The sequence below is a fragment of the Catharus ustulatus genome, chromosome 7 (assembly GCF_009819885.2).
Source record: "Catharus ustulatus isolate bCatUst1 chromosome 7, bCatUst1.pri.v2, whole genome shotgun sequence".
Lineage (NCBI taxonomy): Eukaryota > Metazoa > Chordata > Aves > Passeriformes > Turdidae > Catharus > Catharus ustulatus.
The window spans coordinates 27,002,059-27,018,502 of NC_046227.1; the positions used below are offsets into that span (position 1 = coordinate 27,002,059).

A 16,444-nucleotide genomic window follows, 5' to 3' on the forward strand; every position below is an offset into this window, starting at 1 on the left:
TTTGGCTATGGTCTTCTGGCATAACATTGTTTGCCCTTTCCCTGACATTTTGCATATAAAGAAAAGTTATGAGCTTCTTGGGCATTCAAGGTACCAGGAAATGCAGGAGTCTACCTAATTTGTTAACATGAAATTATAGATGTCAGACACAGACTCTGTTAGTTAACGTTGGTTAGAGTAATGCTGCAGCCAGTTGATTGTATTACAGTCATGATGAAGAGGAATGGTCTTTTTTTGCTTTTCTGGGATATGACAGGTATGGAGCCAAGGCAGATTTAAAGTGTAATGAATGAATAAGCATTTTCTGTGGTTTGCCTGACTCTTCCATGAGCTCCATTGCCACTGCCTTTCTCTTTCCTCAGTGGGTTAGTGCTGGCATAACATGGAAATAGACTTTTCCAGAGCAGTACAGGAATTGTCTTTTAAATGCTAAACCCTTCTGTAGCACTTGAATGTTACAACCTTTTAAGGGAGAGAAGCCTCCACCCAAAAGTAGCATAGGAAGAAGACACTGGGCAGGGATTCAAAAACTCAGATTTCTTCCCCACAAACATGCACTTCCATTTGTTTTCCCAAGCCCAGTGTCTTCACAGCTACAAGCAAAGTATTCACTTGGAAGTGCTAATATCCTCAACATGTGTCCCAAGGGAAAGCAATGAGATGCAGAGAAATGGCAGTGTCACATCCGACACATCTCTCTGACACCCGCTTCCCACATCCCCTCACCAGTGCTGCCTCCTCTCAGATCTCCCTCCTCTCTGCCATCAGGATCTGGTCTGTGGCTACACCTCTCCCCATTTTTTCCCCACTGAGTCCCACCTGGCTTGCTCCTTCAATCAGCTATGCCACTGCCCTGCCTTCATCCCCTCCCCACCCTGACCCTGCAGAGTTTTGACACCTCAACTCTCAAAATTTTTGACTACTGGAATCAAGTTCTCATGCCTGGTGGTTTCAACCTTAAGCTTGCATGCCTCCAGGTTTGCCCTGCTCCTTAGGTTTGCTTCCTTTCACTGGCTCCTGCACTTGTATCCATGCTTTCCTTCATGCCTTTTCTCTCACTTTTATTCCTTCTCTCCCCCTCAGCTCCCTTCCTTGAAGTTCCCCTTCTTAAAATATGCTGTTTCTCTGAAGGCTTTCATCATTAATCTCTCAAGAAACTATCTTAGAGCCTCATCTGCTGTGCTTTGATTTATTCGTTGTGCGGTTTTTTTGGCAAGTATCTCACAAGAACTGAGCTGGTCATCCTTCTACCTCCATTCCTAAAGGAAAGCTTGTGTGAAAAGGTGGGCTTTCAGAACTTAAATTAAAAGATCATGTAAGTAAGATAATTGGATAAAAAAAAGGATATTAGGATCTGAAACAGAGTGTTTACTTGCTTTGATGTGCTTTGGGAACATATGTCTGCACAGTGGGTTGTGTGGCTGATTAAGTATAAAACAATCCGTGAAAAAATCACCACTATTAAGCTTAAATCAAAGATCTCTCCCTAAGACACTAATTTGATTTGGGTTTGAAGGTCCTGTATCAACCCTAATTTCTACCTTTGATGTCTTACTTCTTTGTGTGTTATATAATGGAGGGCAACCTTACTTAAAAAATTCGCAGTTTTCTTCCATTTTAAAAGCAAATATTGTTATTGTTGTTGTGTTGCAGTTGTGGCTACAAATGTCAGCCGATACTAGACCCTTGTTGTGGTAAATGCATCACAAATGCAGTGAGAAACCGTATGTGGTCAGGAGAGTTTTTAATCTGAGAACCAATTCCTGTGCCCGGGCTCCCAACTTTGCTCCCTCCAAAAGTTGCTCCAGTCCCCACTGAGGCTGACAATAACCTGTGAGCTTAAAAACATTGTTAAGTTATGATGGAACTTAGATGAAAAAGGGTTTCAAGCTCTAAAGCAAAACAATTTTGATTTCATTATTAAAAATAGTACATATCAGGTGAAATCAAATAGGTTGTTTGATTTGTTCTTGGGTTTAGATATTTTAAATGTAGGATTGAAGTCAAGTATGTTTGAATATGGAATCATCTTTCAAAAGTAGAAATGAAAGACATTTACCCCTAGGGTTTTTTTCCACTTTTGTAACACAAAAATATTTTTCTTACCTGGAGCAAGTATTATAAATTACTTATATACTAGAAGTAGCATTAAGTCTAAGGGATGGGAAAAAATCATGCAAATAAATTGTACCTGCCTTAGATTATGATACTGTGTAGATGAAAAACATTGGAATTGTGTTGGGGACCTGTTCTTGTTGCTCCTCCCATTGGTGGCAGAGTTTTCTTTGATTTCAGTAGTACAAGATTAGACTTTAGGCATGACAACTACCAGTGCCAATGGATGTGGAGTAGGATTTTCACAGTATCTACCTAAATCCTTCTCAAAGCACTGCCCAAACCACAAGTTCACAAATAAGGGATTTCGTATTCAGAGATTTTTATCTGTTAAGACCCAGTGGAATGACCACAGTTATCTGATCTGACATCTGCAGCACTGGCCACAGGATTCCCCTCTTTTACTTCTACAGTGGGAGAAATTACTATTTCCTACTATTAGAACTCCAACCCTTGCAGTGCACTTAAAGCCCATGTTTTGGAGAAGCATTTAGTTTGGCTGTACAGTCTTGTTTGCAATGCTGAGTTTACCAATTCCATCCATAAACCCATCTAATGGGAACTTAACACTGTTGATAAAAAGATCTTTATTAATAGATATTTTATTGTTATAAATATTTTTATTATTTTTTTATGTTTACATTTTTGCTCAGAGTTTGAGGGGGAAAGAGAAAATGCAAACTGCATGAAACACACCCATTAAATTTCTGAAAAAAAGCTGTAACAATATTTGTTCAGATTCACAATCTCTGTAACATCTTATAAGTGAGAGCATTAACTGCTGATATAGCAATGGTAGCTCTGATTTTCTATGTATTCATCTTTATGAGTATGAAAAAAAAAAAATTATTAACCTCTTTTAGAGCTGAGAAGATACAGGGGAAAAAGACATTCCTTGTGCTGTGTATCCCGATGGAGCGGGGGCTGGGAGTTAGCAGTGATGTCTCTTGAGTCCCCATCTCAGTCTCTTTGTAGAGGGACACATAGGCTGGCTCTCCAAGTTGATAGTCTTATATTCGACCATCAGGTCACATTCCTGGGTAATTATCAACTTGTTGCAGAGCTGGCAGAGCTGGGGAGCACGAGTGGTTCCCCATGGCCTCATTACCGCGCTGCCCTGCACTCCCTGGCCGCGGCCGGCGGAGAGGCGGCTGCTGCGGCACATCCTCTGCTCTCCGAGCTGAAAACACGGCAGGGAGCGAAATCCTTGTGAGTGATCAAATGCCATGTGAATTTGATAGTCGTGGCCCAGGGTTGACCTCTGGAAGTTACCTTGTTTTGAGGGACCTCGCGGGGTTTGATCCTTAGGGTACCGCACAACTGTTGCGACCTCTCGCCCTTCCTGTTGTAAGGGACTTTAAATCAGAAATAAACAGAGGTGAAGCTGAGGGGCTGGTGAGAGCTGTTTAGACTGAATCATTTAGCATGAATCCTGGGGCACTTTAGGTTTCCTGTTGAATACAGCTTTGGCCTCCCATCCATACAGTGTCTGCCATGAGAGCAGTCCATTTTTCAGTCATCTGTATGGCTTTCCTCTACCTCCTTCAGACAAAGGTGGTGTTCTGGGTACACAGGACTTGGAAAAACAGGCCAGGAAGTTTTATGCAAAACAAAATAGAAGCAAAGAGTTTTATGTGGGATTCAAAAAGGACTGTTGGCTTTAAAAGCTTTTTTTTAATAGCAAAGCCCTACCAGGGTATGATACTCCCCCCATGAGTAGTTCTGTTCCTTGCTTCCATTCTCTTTAGCAGCTACGCATTTCTTTATTGTAGAGCAAAACAATTGCCTTCAAGTGTCCATATTCCATTAAGCATATGGAAAAGTATTCAGCCCTTTGTTTTCTGCAGAATGAATTTATTTGTTACATAAGTATTAATTTAGACTAGTCACGGAACATTAGTGCTTGGTAATTGTCTGCATTTTTCTGGGGTTTACTTGACTGATGGAGATTATTTCAGAAATGTGCAACTTCTTTAACTGTTACATTCATTGCTGAGTGCCCCTTGCAGAGGCTGCAGACTCACAGCAGTGAGATGTTGCCTCATCTCTGCCACGCAAGGTTTTGGGATTGCTGATGTATATCCACTGAGGGAGAGCAGGAAAAAGCCACCCCAGGGCCCATTTCATAGCAGCCAGCACTGGTTTGCCAGTTCCTGAGATTTTCCATGCCCAGGAGCCCAGCCCAGTTCCTCAGAGAGGATGCTGCTCCTCTGCCATGGGACCACAAGTGTTCTTTCTCAGCACTGCATCCATCAGCAGCAACACAGACAAGCACCTGCCAGGCTCCAAGGCACACACAGGAGAATGGTGCTCTGCCTCACTGAAAAACACAGGCTGAGGTTTCTTTGCCTTGGTTTTCAAAGGAAACTGCCAGCTCCTTCCCCCACAGTTTGGGATGAGACTGCAGAGCTTCAGATGAGCTGTCACTCCTTTCAGCAAAACCCAAGAAGCAAGAAAATTAAGCAGATCTCTTTTCCCCAGTGAAGGACTGTTACAGAGTGACCAGCTCCTGGGACACCACCAGAAGTCTCCCAGTGTCCCACAGGCAGTGTGTGCCATGTCTCAGATGCTGGTATCTCTCCTTTTGCTGATTGTGCTCCTCTGCTGTCAGGTGTTACCACTGCCCCACTGTTCTGCTCTGCAGGTGGCTGAAGCCAGGTAAATTGTGCCAGGATTTCTACTCTCCCAGAGGGATCATCCACTGCACTGGTAAAGATCTGCTCTGTAAAACCTTTAGTAGCTTGTATGCCCCAGCACCATGAGGCCCTGCAGCTGTTAGGTGGCATCAGGTAAAGTCTCCCACACCTCAGTATCTCCCACTGTTCAAGAGCAGCAAAGGAAAAGCCATTCCTGGGTGGGGGAAGAAATGAATCCAGGCTCACGTGCTTCGTCAGAGATGCAAATTGCTCTACAAGTCCTGAGCATTAATTATAGAGCCTGGGCTTCTCGCTGGAGCCACAGGGAAAACAGACCCCTGGCTCACATTCAATTTAATGGCGTTTGGACACCCAATTCCCTTAGCCTATTTGAAAACCAGAATCCCACTGTCTCCAGATATATATGCGGTCAGGTGAAATCCCTCATCCCACTGCAGACAGTTACATTTTTACAGCACTGTGTTCAGCAAAGCCAGCAGCTCTCCCTCAGATGGGGGTGTTTTCCTCATGCTGTCTGTGGGATCCAGGGAAGAAGCAGGGAGTGACATGGATAGCAGAGGTCTGGACAGGGAGCACTATGGACAGGCTGAAGAACACAACCTGGCACCATGGTTTCATTGCAGAGGCTGTTTGACCACACCAGGCTGAAGGCTGTCCCCCTGCAGGGTCTGAGGGCATGGAGAGCCCTGAATGCCCTGGATGTGGGCTGGACATGGGGACAGAGCTCCTTCCCCCAGCACTGTTCATCTCTCATCCACTGCCTCTAAAGAGCAGGATGTGATGATTCTCCTCTGCAAGGAGCAGACCTGTGAGGATACAGCTGCTTCTCACTGTACTTGCAGTGCCAGTGCAATGGCTCAATGTGGGACATAAGAAATAATGCAATTGGGAAAAAAGTGGGGAAAAGTTCAAACCTTTGGGGAGTTAGGAACAGAGGATGCCTCTGGCTGAGTGAGTTGTTCCTGGTAGGCAGCTCCTGGAAGCCACATTATTTAGCTATGTGCTGCACTGTGGGATGTTGTTTTGCTAGAATTGTAGGTGTACAACAGTGAGAGGTGATCCCTGCCTGGGAGGCCTCACAGGAGCCAGACCTTGATGGAAGTATGGCTATCCTAGTCCACAGATGGACCAGTGAGCAAGGACAGGCTTTAAGCAGTGCCATGAGGAGCTGCCTGCTCTCTAGCCCAGCCTTTGTGCACAGGGCCAACCTCATGTTCAAACACCAGCTGCGTTTCCAGCTGCATGCATTTTGGGGAAATTCTTGATCTTTTTCCCAGTGTTACCTCTTTGTTCAGGGTGGAGTTTTCCTATTCTGAGGGACTCCAGCATTTCTGCCTAATTTAGCACAGAGAAAATGAACAGCAAACCCTTCATATTGTTATACGCATTTTAGATGTCGGCCTCACAGTTTGATCAGCAGAGGCTCCAAAGGCTCGTAAACCTGGTAATACATAGTTCCAGGACTGCATCAAAGAAGTTCACAACCCTTTTGGGAGAAGCTGTGAGTACTGATGAAAGAGGGAACTTATTGTATATGTAAGAAAACTTCTTTCATGGCTTATGTATTAAGGCAGGCTCTGTGGCCCAGGGAAGATTGGGGCTGCTTTTAATTTACATTGCCCCTCACTTATATTAAGTCTTCATCAGAAGAAAAATTAGTCAGATGTTTTCTTAATGACATCATTTTTTTTAATCCTGTTTCATTTTTTCCAGATGAGGCGGTGGAGATTATTAGAAATGAATTGAAACTAAATCTGGAACAGAGACTTTGATTCACTTCTCCCTCCTCCCCGGTAGAAATAAATTGGTCGGCTCCGTGCTCGGATGCCTTTATTAGCAACCTCGACAGAAACCAGCCCCAGTGGCCTCGGCTGCAGCTTCCTGAGCTCGCCGCCGCCACGGCTGACGTCATGGCGAGAGGCACCAGAGAGTGACTTTGGCCACCCCATAATTTTGGTAATGGAAGGCCATGGCAACACAGGTGGGGAGGTTATGAGGTCTGAAATAGCCATGCCATCATCAGTTTGTCTTTTAGTGTCATGAAAGAAAACAGGGTCGATGCTGGTGGGTGTTCCTCTGGCAAAACCCTGGCCTGGGTCTGACAAGCCACCTGTTTTGGTGGCTGTGCATCCCCACAAAGCCTTTATGTGTGACGGGTTTTCATTGCCTGGTATTTCACACCACTGAGCCACGGAGTGCATTGCTATGGGAAAGTACTTTGAACTATAAATATTTCAGAAAGCGTTTAATTTACTACCCATCAGCAGAAAGTGTTCAAAAAGCCACAAGGTTTACTAATTTATCAGAAAGACAGAGAAACACACAGAAGATCAAACAAAGACAAACATGCTCGTTAAATTGCTGAATAAGTCTGCAAAGCTTATATTACATTTTTGTGCGGTTTTGTTGACATGCAAGTATTACAAATAAATTAAAATGCACCTGAACTGTTGATAAGGCGGGGTGGGACTGAGATCCTGGGGTGCTGGTGGCGTGTTGAAACTGCTCAAACCGTCATGTTTGTGGTTGTCTGTGCACGGAGAGACAGATCTTACATGCACTCACTAACGGCATATTTGGATAGTCTTAGTGAAGGGCCTTTGTAATACCCTCCCTTAGATCAGCCCACATCCCAGATCCCTGACCCACAAATCCCTGTTGTCTTCTGTGCTCAGGGTGCAGCCCCATGGGGTGCACATCCATCTCCCTCAGCTTTGCCAGAGCACCCAGCCAGGGACGAATGCTGTCCCTGCTGTGACCTGTGTGTCAACACCAGCTCTGCTCCCAGCAGTCTGTGAGTACAGAGAGACCTAATACAAAGCAGATTTTGCTCTTTTGTTTTGCCTAATGACAGCTCTGCCTCTTTGGTGTCTAGCTCAGATTTTCTGCTTCTCAGGTCAGGGTGAGTAACTTTTTCTCCTTTGCACCCTCTGTGGTTTGTCCAAGAGGCTGGAGGGTACAGTAGAGCACGTGTCTGGGAGAAGTCTGCAGACTTTCTCTTCCATCCTTGTTCACCCTTCAAAAAACTGCTTAAGCACTGAAACATGCATGTGACTTTATTTTGTTACCTGCTGAATCCCTCAGTATTTACTGACTTTATTCTCAGGTAGCACTTGGCCTGAGGAAGATCTGAGGGATTTAAGAGAGGCGGCCCCCAGAAAGCATGCAGTAAAACCTCTCATGAACTTTTGCCCTCTGAACCGTCCCACCAACCTGTCAAGGAGGTTTGTGCTGGCCATGATGGACGCAGGAGGTGGGGCTGCTGCGCCAGCCCGGCCAAGCCACGCGTGCTGGGCTGAGCAAAGCACAGCTCAGGATCACATAAGTTCTCCTTACAACATTTCCATCCTTGCAGACTGCCCTGTCAAGGACTTTCTGCACATGGCAGCACTAAACATCTGGAGATCCAGGGTCAGTGAGGAGTTTGCAAACCCCAGGTTTGCCTCAAATATCGTGTGGCCAGTCTTCCTGTGCAAGATGGGGTGGGATCTCTAGCACAGGGTGTGTTCCATGCCTCCTCTTTGTGCAGGCACTGCCTAAAGCAGCTTGTGCCCCTTTCCACAGCAGCCCAGTTGGGGTGAGCCACCTTGCACAAATACATATTTAGTGCAATACTGGTGCGTGTCCACAGGAAGCTTGGGAACTTCAGACTCTGCCTATGCCAAGAAGAGAGGATTGTCCCAATATATGCTTGAATCCTGTCTTGTGGGCAAAGGTAGTGGGGCAGGACAGAGAAGGGTGGCAGGCAGCTGTGCCTGCTCTGTGGCTGTGAGTGACAGCGTGTCTCTGTTTTCCTTCCCAGGCCTCCTCCTCTGAGCGGCAGCCCCGTCATCTCCGACATCTCCCTCATCCGCCTGTCTCCGCACCCTGCTGGGCCTGGCGAGTCGCCCTTCAGCCCCCCACACCCGTACGTGGCGCCCCACATGGAGCACTACCTGCGCTCTGTGCACAGCAGCCCCACGCTCTCCGTCATCTCTGCTGCCCGCGGCCTCAGCCCTGCCGACGGTAAGACACTGTGCTACTGGAACTGCAGCGATTCTGTAGCTCACCAGGACTGAAATTCCCTAAAACCCGGGATTTACAGCTGCAAAGGCTCCGCAGCTGCTCTCTGAAGTGGGAGAGCTGTCTCTTTTTCTTTTTGTTGTTTTTTTTTTCTTCCCCTTTAACTACACATTTGTTTTGCATCATCGCACTGAGAAAGCCGAGCGTGAGAATAGCTATTACTGCTGGATCATATTATAAATATTTTGTTTAAAGTACGTTCCTTTCTGCGGCACTCTCTTTCTCTCTTAGGAGCTTCCCTGTTCTTACGTCTCTACTGGGACCCAGCTTTCCCTAGAGAGGGTCACAGTTGTTCTGGCTGCCTGGCCTGGCTGAGACTGATGTTGCAGAGGAGACAACGCCAGCTGGGTTATCCCCTTTTGGCTTTGTGTCTGGGGTCAGCCTGGCTCCTCAGTGAAGGCGAGGGGCCATGCTTTCTTCCTCCTTACTCCTGAGCTGCTCTGCAGCAGCCTTCAGGGAAGGATGTGTGGGAAGTTGGTGCTGGGTGCAGGCAGAGGCGATCATGCTCTCTGAGTCCTATCAGACCCCATGTTGGGGAGCTGGGGACAAAGACATCCAGCAGGGAAACGGGAAAATGCACAACACTGCTTCACTTGGCAAGGTGTAAGTCATGCCTTACTTCATCAGAAGAGCTTCATTACACAGTTGCAGGTGGCTGGCTCAGTGCCCAGGGAATGGCTGGGGACCTGGTCTCTGCATGCCCAGCAAACCCCAGCATCCCTCAGCTCCCAAGCTGCTGCAGGGGCCAGCAACCCTTCAACAAAGCAAAGTACACCAGAGAGCAACAAGGCCCCTGGATTAGTGTCTGGCAGCATAAAACTATCTTGTATGGCTGAAACAACATCACTGTAGTGATAGGGACATGCATAGGTCTTCTTCTTCCCTCCCCCTAAAACGTCATCCAAACTCTCAAGCAACCACCAGAGAGAGGTCTAATGGCTTGTGTGTGTCTGTTCTGCCTTGTCCTCTCCTTCCAAAACCATTTTCATTGTTTGCTGTGGAAGAAAGGCATTGTGTTTTGGGTTGCTTTTCTTTTCCTCCTTTTTTTTTTCCACCCCCTTGTATAAGGTGGTGGTAAATAAGTTAATGGGGCAAGCGGGTGGGGAGCCAGGTTTGAAAAATTACAGCTGGGAGAAAGTGAGTGTAATTGGCTTTGGCAGCCAAAATGGTTTTATGCTGCCAGACGCTAAACCTAGCTCTATGCATTAGACCTTGGCTTTAATTTCCTCACGCTGCTATCGGGAACTGGGCTGCATTTGTCTTTCCTTCCTAATAGGCAGGGATGTTAATGCTGACAGGGTTACTGCTGTCGGCAGCCTGGGCCCTCTCCCCCCTCCCAGGGGTGCTGGCTGCGTCCGAACGGGAGGATTATTAGAAGGGGGAACGAGAGATTGTTTATAAATTTGCGGAAATGGAGGAATGCAGAGGCCCCAGCCTGGTCTCCTTTGTCCACAGAAGCACGCCCAAGCGCACGTCACGCGCGCCCTACACGGAGCCGTGCGGCCGGGGCTGGCGGGGGGCGCGGGGGGAGACGGGGCCGACGGCAGCTCCGAGGTCTAACACTGCTCTGGGAACCTTCTCCCCATGTTTCTCTCCTCGCCTGTGGCTCCAACAGTGGCTCATGAGCACCTGAAGGAACGAGGCCTCTTCGGGCTGCCCCCGCCACCACCGGGAGCCAACCCTGCTGACTACTACCACCAAATGACGCTGATGGCCGGCCACCCAAACCCCTATGGGGACCTCCTCATGCAGAGCGGGGGAGCAGCCAGCACAGCCCACCTCCACGATTACCTCAGCCCTGTTGATGGTGAGTAGCAGCTTAGGTTCTTCCTGGCGTGGCTGAAATTTTGGGGAGATGGATGGGACTGACCTCCAGGTGGAGGTTGCTATATGTGGTCGCTCTGCCCTGCTGGAACCTTTGGGTGCTGCGCTATAATTTTTGGCTTAAAAGGTCACCTCCTTCCATAGACATATATAAAATATACATAACTTTAAATATGTACATCGTGGTGTCTTAGGGAGGATGGCATGGCCGCGGCATAGTAGGAGATGGGCTGGTCCAGCAAGATGGACATTGCTGCTGTCCTGCTGCATTGACCATGGGTGACCAGAGCGTGCCTGGGGACAAGCTTCGTCTCCAGCTCCCCATCCCACCCCGTGTTTTGCCTGCTTGGTGTCTGGGCTGAAGGCAGGCCATGTCCATGCAAAGCTGTGCTAGGCACAGTGAACTTCTCATCTTGGTTGGGACCTCTCAGGTCCACGAGGAGAGAAAATATTTGAATGGGGAGGCACAGTAGAAAGATTATACTAGTACTTTGTGCAAGGAAATTTAAAAAAGCAGTAATGTGGTATTTGTGGTAGTATTGGGTGTTATAAACCCAGAAAGCTCTCGCTTCTGCCTAAATGAAGAAGAAATAGAATCATGTTAGGCACTGCAGTGCTGAGTCACCCCTGTGCCCTGACTGCTGCCCTGGGAAGAGTCTATCTGGAAGCATATATGAGGTCCGAATGATTTTTAGAGTTGTTAGAAATGTCTTCCCTTTCACTTCATGCTGCATATTGCAAGAACTGGGGTTATACAGATACTACAGAGGGCAATTTTGGGATTGTTTCTGCTGCAAGAAAGAGAAGTCTCAGCTGAACTTTCAGATTCGGTGTCTGTTTCCTGGGATGTCTTTGGATTTGCCTGTGGACCATTACAGTTTTTGGAGTGGAGATCTGCGTCGTTTCATTACCGCTTCAAAGTTTCTATTGTTGAGCTTTTTAAGATGAAAAACTTCGTGGTCTTGCTGCTTCATAAAGTGACTGGTTTAGAATGATAAAAGATGTTCTCGCTGTTCACTGATGGGAGTTTAGATACTTCTAATGGAAAAACAGTTCCTCATCTGCGGCTGCTGTGGAAATTTTACCTGAACAGTCATTTTGTGCTGCCAATTCCTAGATAAATTTGGAACCGGGATCCTACTCTGAGAGAGAGAGAGCGCAAGCTCCTTGGTACCATCCTGCCCTCTAACACCCAGAATATATCCCAGGCTTCTCGGCTACAAAGCAGCTGGTCAGTAAGACTGCTCTGTCTCCTCTCCCAAGGGTTAATGCCTGTGGTTATAGCAGATGGGTCCAAACAAGCCCTGCCAAGTTCTCCTCGGGCTCATGAACAAGACTCCTTCTTCCTTGCCTCCTTATTAGTCCATCTCTGACCAGCAGTTCCTCGCTGAAGTGCCAGATAAACAACCAGTGAGGGAAGCAAACACAACTGTTTTCATGGTGGTACAGGCTGGCTCCCAGCACACCAAGATGCTCATCCTCTGGTTTGCTGAAGGTCAATCTTTATCTAAGGTACTGAGATACTCCCCTTGGCAGCAGACTCTCATACTGTTTGCCTTGTCCTGAAAACAACTCTACAGTGAATCATGTATCAAAGGTCTTGGTTTCATGCAGCCAAGCTCATAACCATGATTCACTGCAGAGCCAGGGATCACCAAGCATTTATTATGATCTTTTGGAAAAGCTTTGTTGGTGATTAACTGGAAAGCCTTTTCTGGGCTTTCACGTGTTCTGCAGGAGATGGAAACTTTCAAACATTACGAGAATGTGACATGAGACACTACTTTTTAAGAATCTGTAAAGGAGCACAGTACCAGTACCAGTCTCTGGTCCACGTGCCTGGGTTTATCCATCACCCAGAAAAAAGAAAGAATTGTACATTATTAAGGCAGAGAGTAAAATGGATGGCTCTGAAATGCTGGATGAGGAGACAGTTTCTACTTCTCTTTTTAGAAAGTTATTTCAAAAATTTAAATCAGCAGGGCCTAAGTAAATAGTTGAACAGATAATTTAATAAAGCATCCTCTTATGGTGTTTTTCTGAGACAAGAATATGAGTAGCACACATAAACCCCCAGTGAGTCACCACCTCACTGCATCTGTCATTCAGAGAGCCCTTTTCTTCCTAGGGAGCCCAGGAACATGGAAACTTTACAAGAATTAGTTTGCTGAAAGTGCAGGTAGCTCTTGTTAAACCACATGCAGGATCATCATTCATCTGCAATAACACTGGCACCTGCAAAAGGAAAAGCAGGAGATAAGCATATATTAAATCTGGCCTGTTCAGTGTCACGTCACTTCCAAACATCTGCAGGTTGGTCCATGGGATCTGTAGACACTGGGTATGGTTGTTCCTCCACAGACACATACCTGTGCCTTTCTGGTTCCTGTAATTGCGTCTCTGGGAGAATTTCTCAGTGCCTTCATGGTTTTTGTCAGTGTTTTTCACTCCATCACATGTCTAAGGTCAGGAGAAGTAATAGGATATGAATGTCAGCTGGAGCTTGTTGGTGCCAGCTCTGTGCTGGGTCTACTGGGTGTTCACATGGTGGCTGAGCTGGGCTGCCCAGGGCTGCACCTCTGCTGGGTTTTCAGTGTGCACATAGAAGTAGTTAAAGCACTGAAGTATACCAGATTTAAGTTTTACGTACCAGACTGCTGTGGTGTTCAGGTCAGTTCTAGTGGAGACTAAACAACCCTTCAGTTAGTTCTGCTGTTCCATTTCCTCATCCAAACAGGGACTCAAAATCCAAGAGTGGAGTTTGAATCCAGGCTTAATCCCATTTTTTGGAAAGCCTATACTTTCAAATAAAAATTAATCACTTTCTAATGTCACAGTGTTGCTGATGGGGTACATTTGAGACTATCTACAGGTTCTATTCACCAGATCAAAACAATCTTCTGCGTTTCTTTTTTAGAAGTAGTGCTACATGACGGATTATTCCAGGTGACAGAGTGGTTGTGCAAGAGCATCCCTGGGGCAAGAAAGACTGGTGGGGAACACAGTGATCCTGGAGATGGCTACCACTTTCTAAGTATGTTTAGTACTTCCAGCTGCTTTTTCCCCTAGGCACAGGGCTTCCTGTGATTACCCTCAGCCCTTCAGGAGGGGCCATTTTCTCTCAAGAGGAATCCATCCACACTGACTCAATGCTGCTACTGTTATAGCCCTGCCAGCAGATCTCAAAGTGCTGTACGGAGCAAAGCCATTTCATCACTGGAGACCACAAAGAAAAAGGAGATCAGGGAGTAGTGGCAGCTTTAGGAACAAGATCTAGATCTTTGGAATAAGATTCTTATGGCCAGGGTGGAAATCAGATCTTTAAATACATCAATTTGCACAGCATTGAGAGTGTGATTGGGTTGTCCATGCTGAGTAAGGGAATGGGAAGAAAACATCTTGAGTGCAAGTTAGGTCCAGGGTAGTCCCTCATGTCAGGAAGACTGTATAGATGTGTTTGTGCAACAGTTACCAACAGCAGGGATGACCCTGCACTTCTGTCATTGCATTTTGTCCAGTTCTGGAGCTAGAGGAGGGATCCCTGCCCTGGTTTGTGCTGCCTGGTGCCAGGTAGCCACAAATGTCTTGATTCACAATCAGCAGTTTAAGTGGAAAAGGTTTTGTTCAGCCCAGCAGGCCCACAGCTGGCACAGTTGCCTGGGATGTGGGCAAATCATTAAAGCAGGACTTTATTTTCCCAAGTCAAACAGTGATTCAGCTTCACCAGCCTCTTTCAGTCAGTGTTGTTGGAGCCTTTCTCCTTGAAGGAAAGGATTGAATAGGCAGCAGGGTAAGGAGCAGGGCTGGCAGTGCAGCAGGGTGGTGACTGCAGTCGGCCAGGAGAGGAGAGCTCAGGACCCTCTCCAGCAGGTTCGTGTGGAGCAACTGCTCCGCCAGGACAAAAGCAGAGAGCCAGGCCTTGTGGTGACCTGGGAATGAAGTGCTTCCCCTGGGGCTGGAGGGACAGCAGCCCTGGGTTTGCAGGCTGGATGTGCTGGATCACAGATGACATCCCAACCAAGCCAGCTGTTGGCTACTCTGGGCAGACGGCGCGCCCTGTAGTCGCTTCCTTAAAAATTCTCAAAGACCTATTCTTTTTTTTTTTTTTTTTTTGGTTGGTTTTTTTGTTTTCTTTGTCCCAGCATAGAATGGAAACTTGCTGAAATCTTAGAAAAGGTTCAGAGAATGGGAAACAATTTCCCACCCATTTCTAGCCAGCAGTGCTGTTTTCCTCCCCAGAAAAATATGTGCAGAAGAGAGAAAAAGTCCCAGAGCACCCCATAAGTGCTGTGTCTGGAATCCTGCTGCACTCTGGTTTCTAAAGAATTCAATTTACATATGCAAGTTGGGTCGACTAAACAGTTACCTTGTGGATTGGGAGTAGAAGAATGCAGCCTTGTCTTTCAGGGAGGATTTGAGGGAAGCATTAGTATTCCTTGAACTGCAAAGTTGATCTGCCTAGGGAGAGAAGAAAGAAGGGTCCCAGGACAGTGTCTGCTGCCAGAACAAATGTCCAGCATCTGCTGCAGTCTGAAAAAGAGGTGTGTTGCCTCTGCAGAAGGAGAGAGGGGAATAAAGAACTGGTTACACAAAGAGAGTATGTAGTTTATTGCTGCTTACCAATTTTGGGACCATCCTGTGTTTTTATGGGGCCCTTGGTTTTAGTTTGAAGATGGAGTGGGGGGGATATTTCTGTACGCTTTGGATGGAGTTTTCTTGGTGAATGATGAGGAAGAGGGACCATTTTGATAACACTGTATTTATCCTGGGGCTTGGCCAGGGGATGCAGGGGTAGCAGTGGCTCTGGCCAGGTTTCAGTGAAGCAGGAGGGGGCAGGCAGAGTGTGAGCCATCTGCAGCCCATGTGCCTTGCAGGCTCCTCTGTTAGGGAGCAGATTCCCCCAATGATCCTGTGCTGTTGAGATCACAGCAACATGTTTGTCTGTAAAAGAGATTTCCTTACCCTGAAGGAGCCTTGAAGGAGCTCCCACTGAGTGCCTGGCATTTCCTTCCAGGAGGGCTTTGCTGCCACTATTCCTAGTGCGACACAAGGTCTGAATGCTCTCTCCAGAGAGAAACATCTCTTGTAGAATCCTTCAGCAGGAACCTCTGCTCCCACCTCCTGGAGGAGTCAGGGTCTGATCCTGCCCTTGGGCACTGGGATCAGACACTAGAGTTGGTCCACAAACTGCCACCTATAAGAGCTGACCATTTGGTCATCACTGAGCTGTTGTGGATTAATGTGAATTTGGGAGCAGTATCCCAGTTTCTGAGCAACTTGTGGATGTGATAATTCATAGGCACCACAGGAAAGTGCCAAAGATACTCCTTCCTTCTAGCAAAGAAATCTGGACTTCTCTCCTAGCTCTGAGCTGTCTGGGGGACTGGGCTGGGACATTTGGCAGGCACTGCCAATGTCACTCGAAAACTCAGCCTTGAATTCCTGCTAGTTTAGAAATTAGATATTTAAACACACACACCCCAGGAGAGAAATGGCATTTGGTTGTGAACTGTGGCATTTACATTTACTCTGAAAAGATAGTGCTGCTGTAAAGTCAGGGTTGTTTTCTACTGAAAAGTTACTCCAGGCAGTTTTGAAAGATTTCCTAAAGTATGTGAGTTGCATTTATTCTCTAGCATGTAGACCTGACCTTGTGACAGTCACTGTATCTGGGTCTGTATGTGAAATGGTAAGGAAAAGCCAGTGCACAACAGTAAAAACACTCTAAAATGTCCCTGGAATTGACGTTTCGTAAGGAGAGGCACCAGGATCAAGGGCCTTTGGTA

General features: G+C 46.8%; 1 protein-coding gene across 2 annotated transcripts in view; it reads left to right on the plus strand.

Moving 5' to 3' along the window:
* The window catches only part of GLI2 (GLI family zinc finger 2), a 188,235-nt gene that overhangs the window by 138,464 nt on the left and 33,327 nt on the right, over nucleotides 1–16,444 (plus strand). For both annotated transcript variants that reach the window (XM_033065373.1, XM_033065372.1), the window contains exons 4-5: nucleotides 8,575–8,777; nucleotides 10,450–10,641. In XM_033065373.1, coding sequence (XP_032921264.1) covers nucleotides 8,575–8,777; nucleotides 10,450–10,641 — 395 coding nt within the window. The remainder of the gene's footprint in view (nucleotides 1–8,574; nucleotides 8,778–10,449; nucleotides 10,642–16,444) is intronic.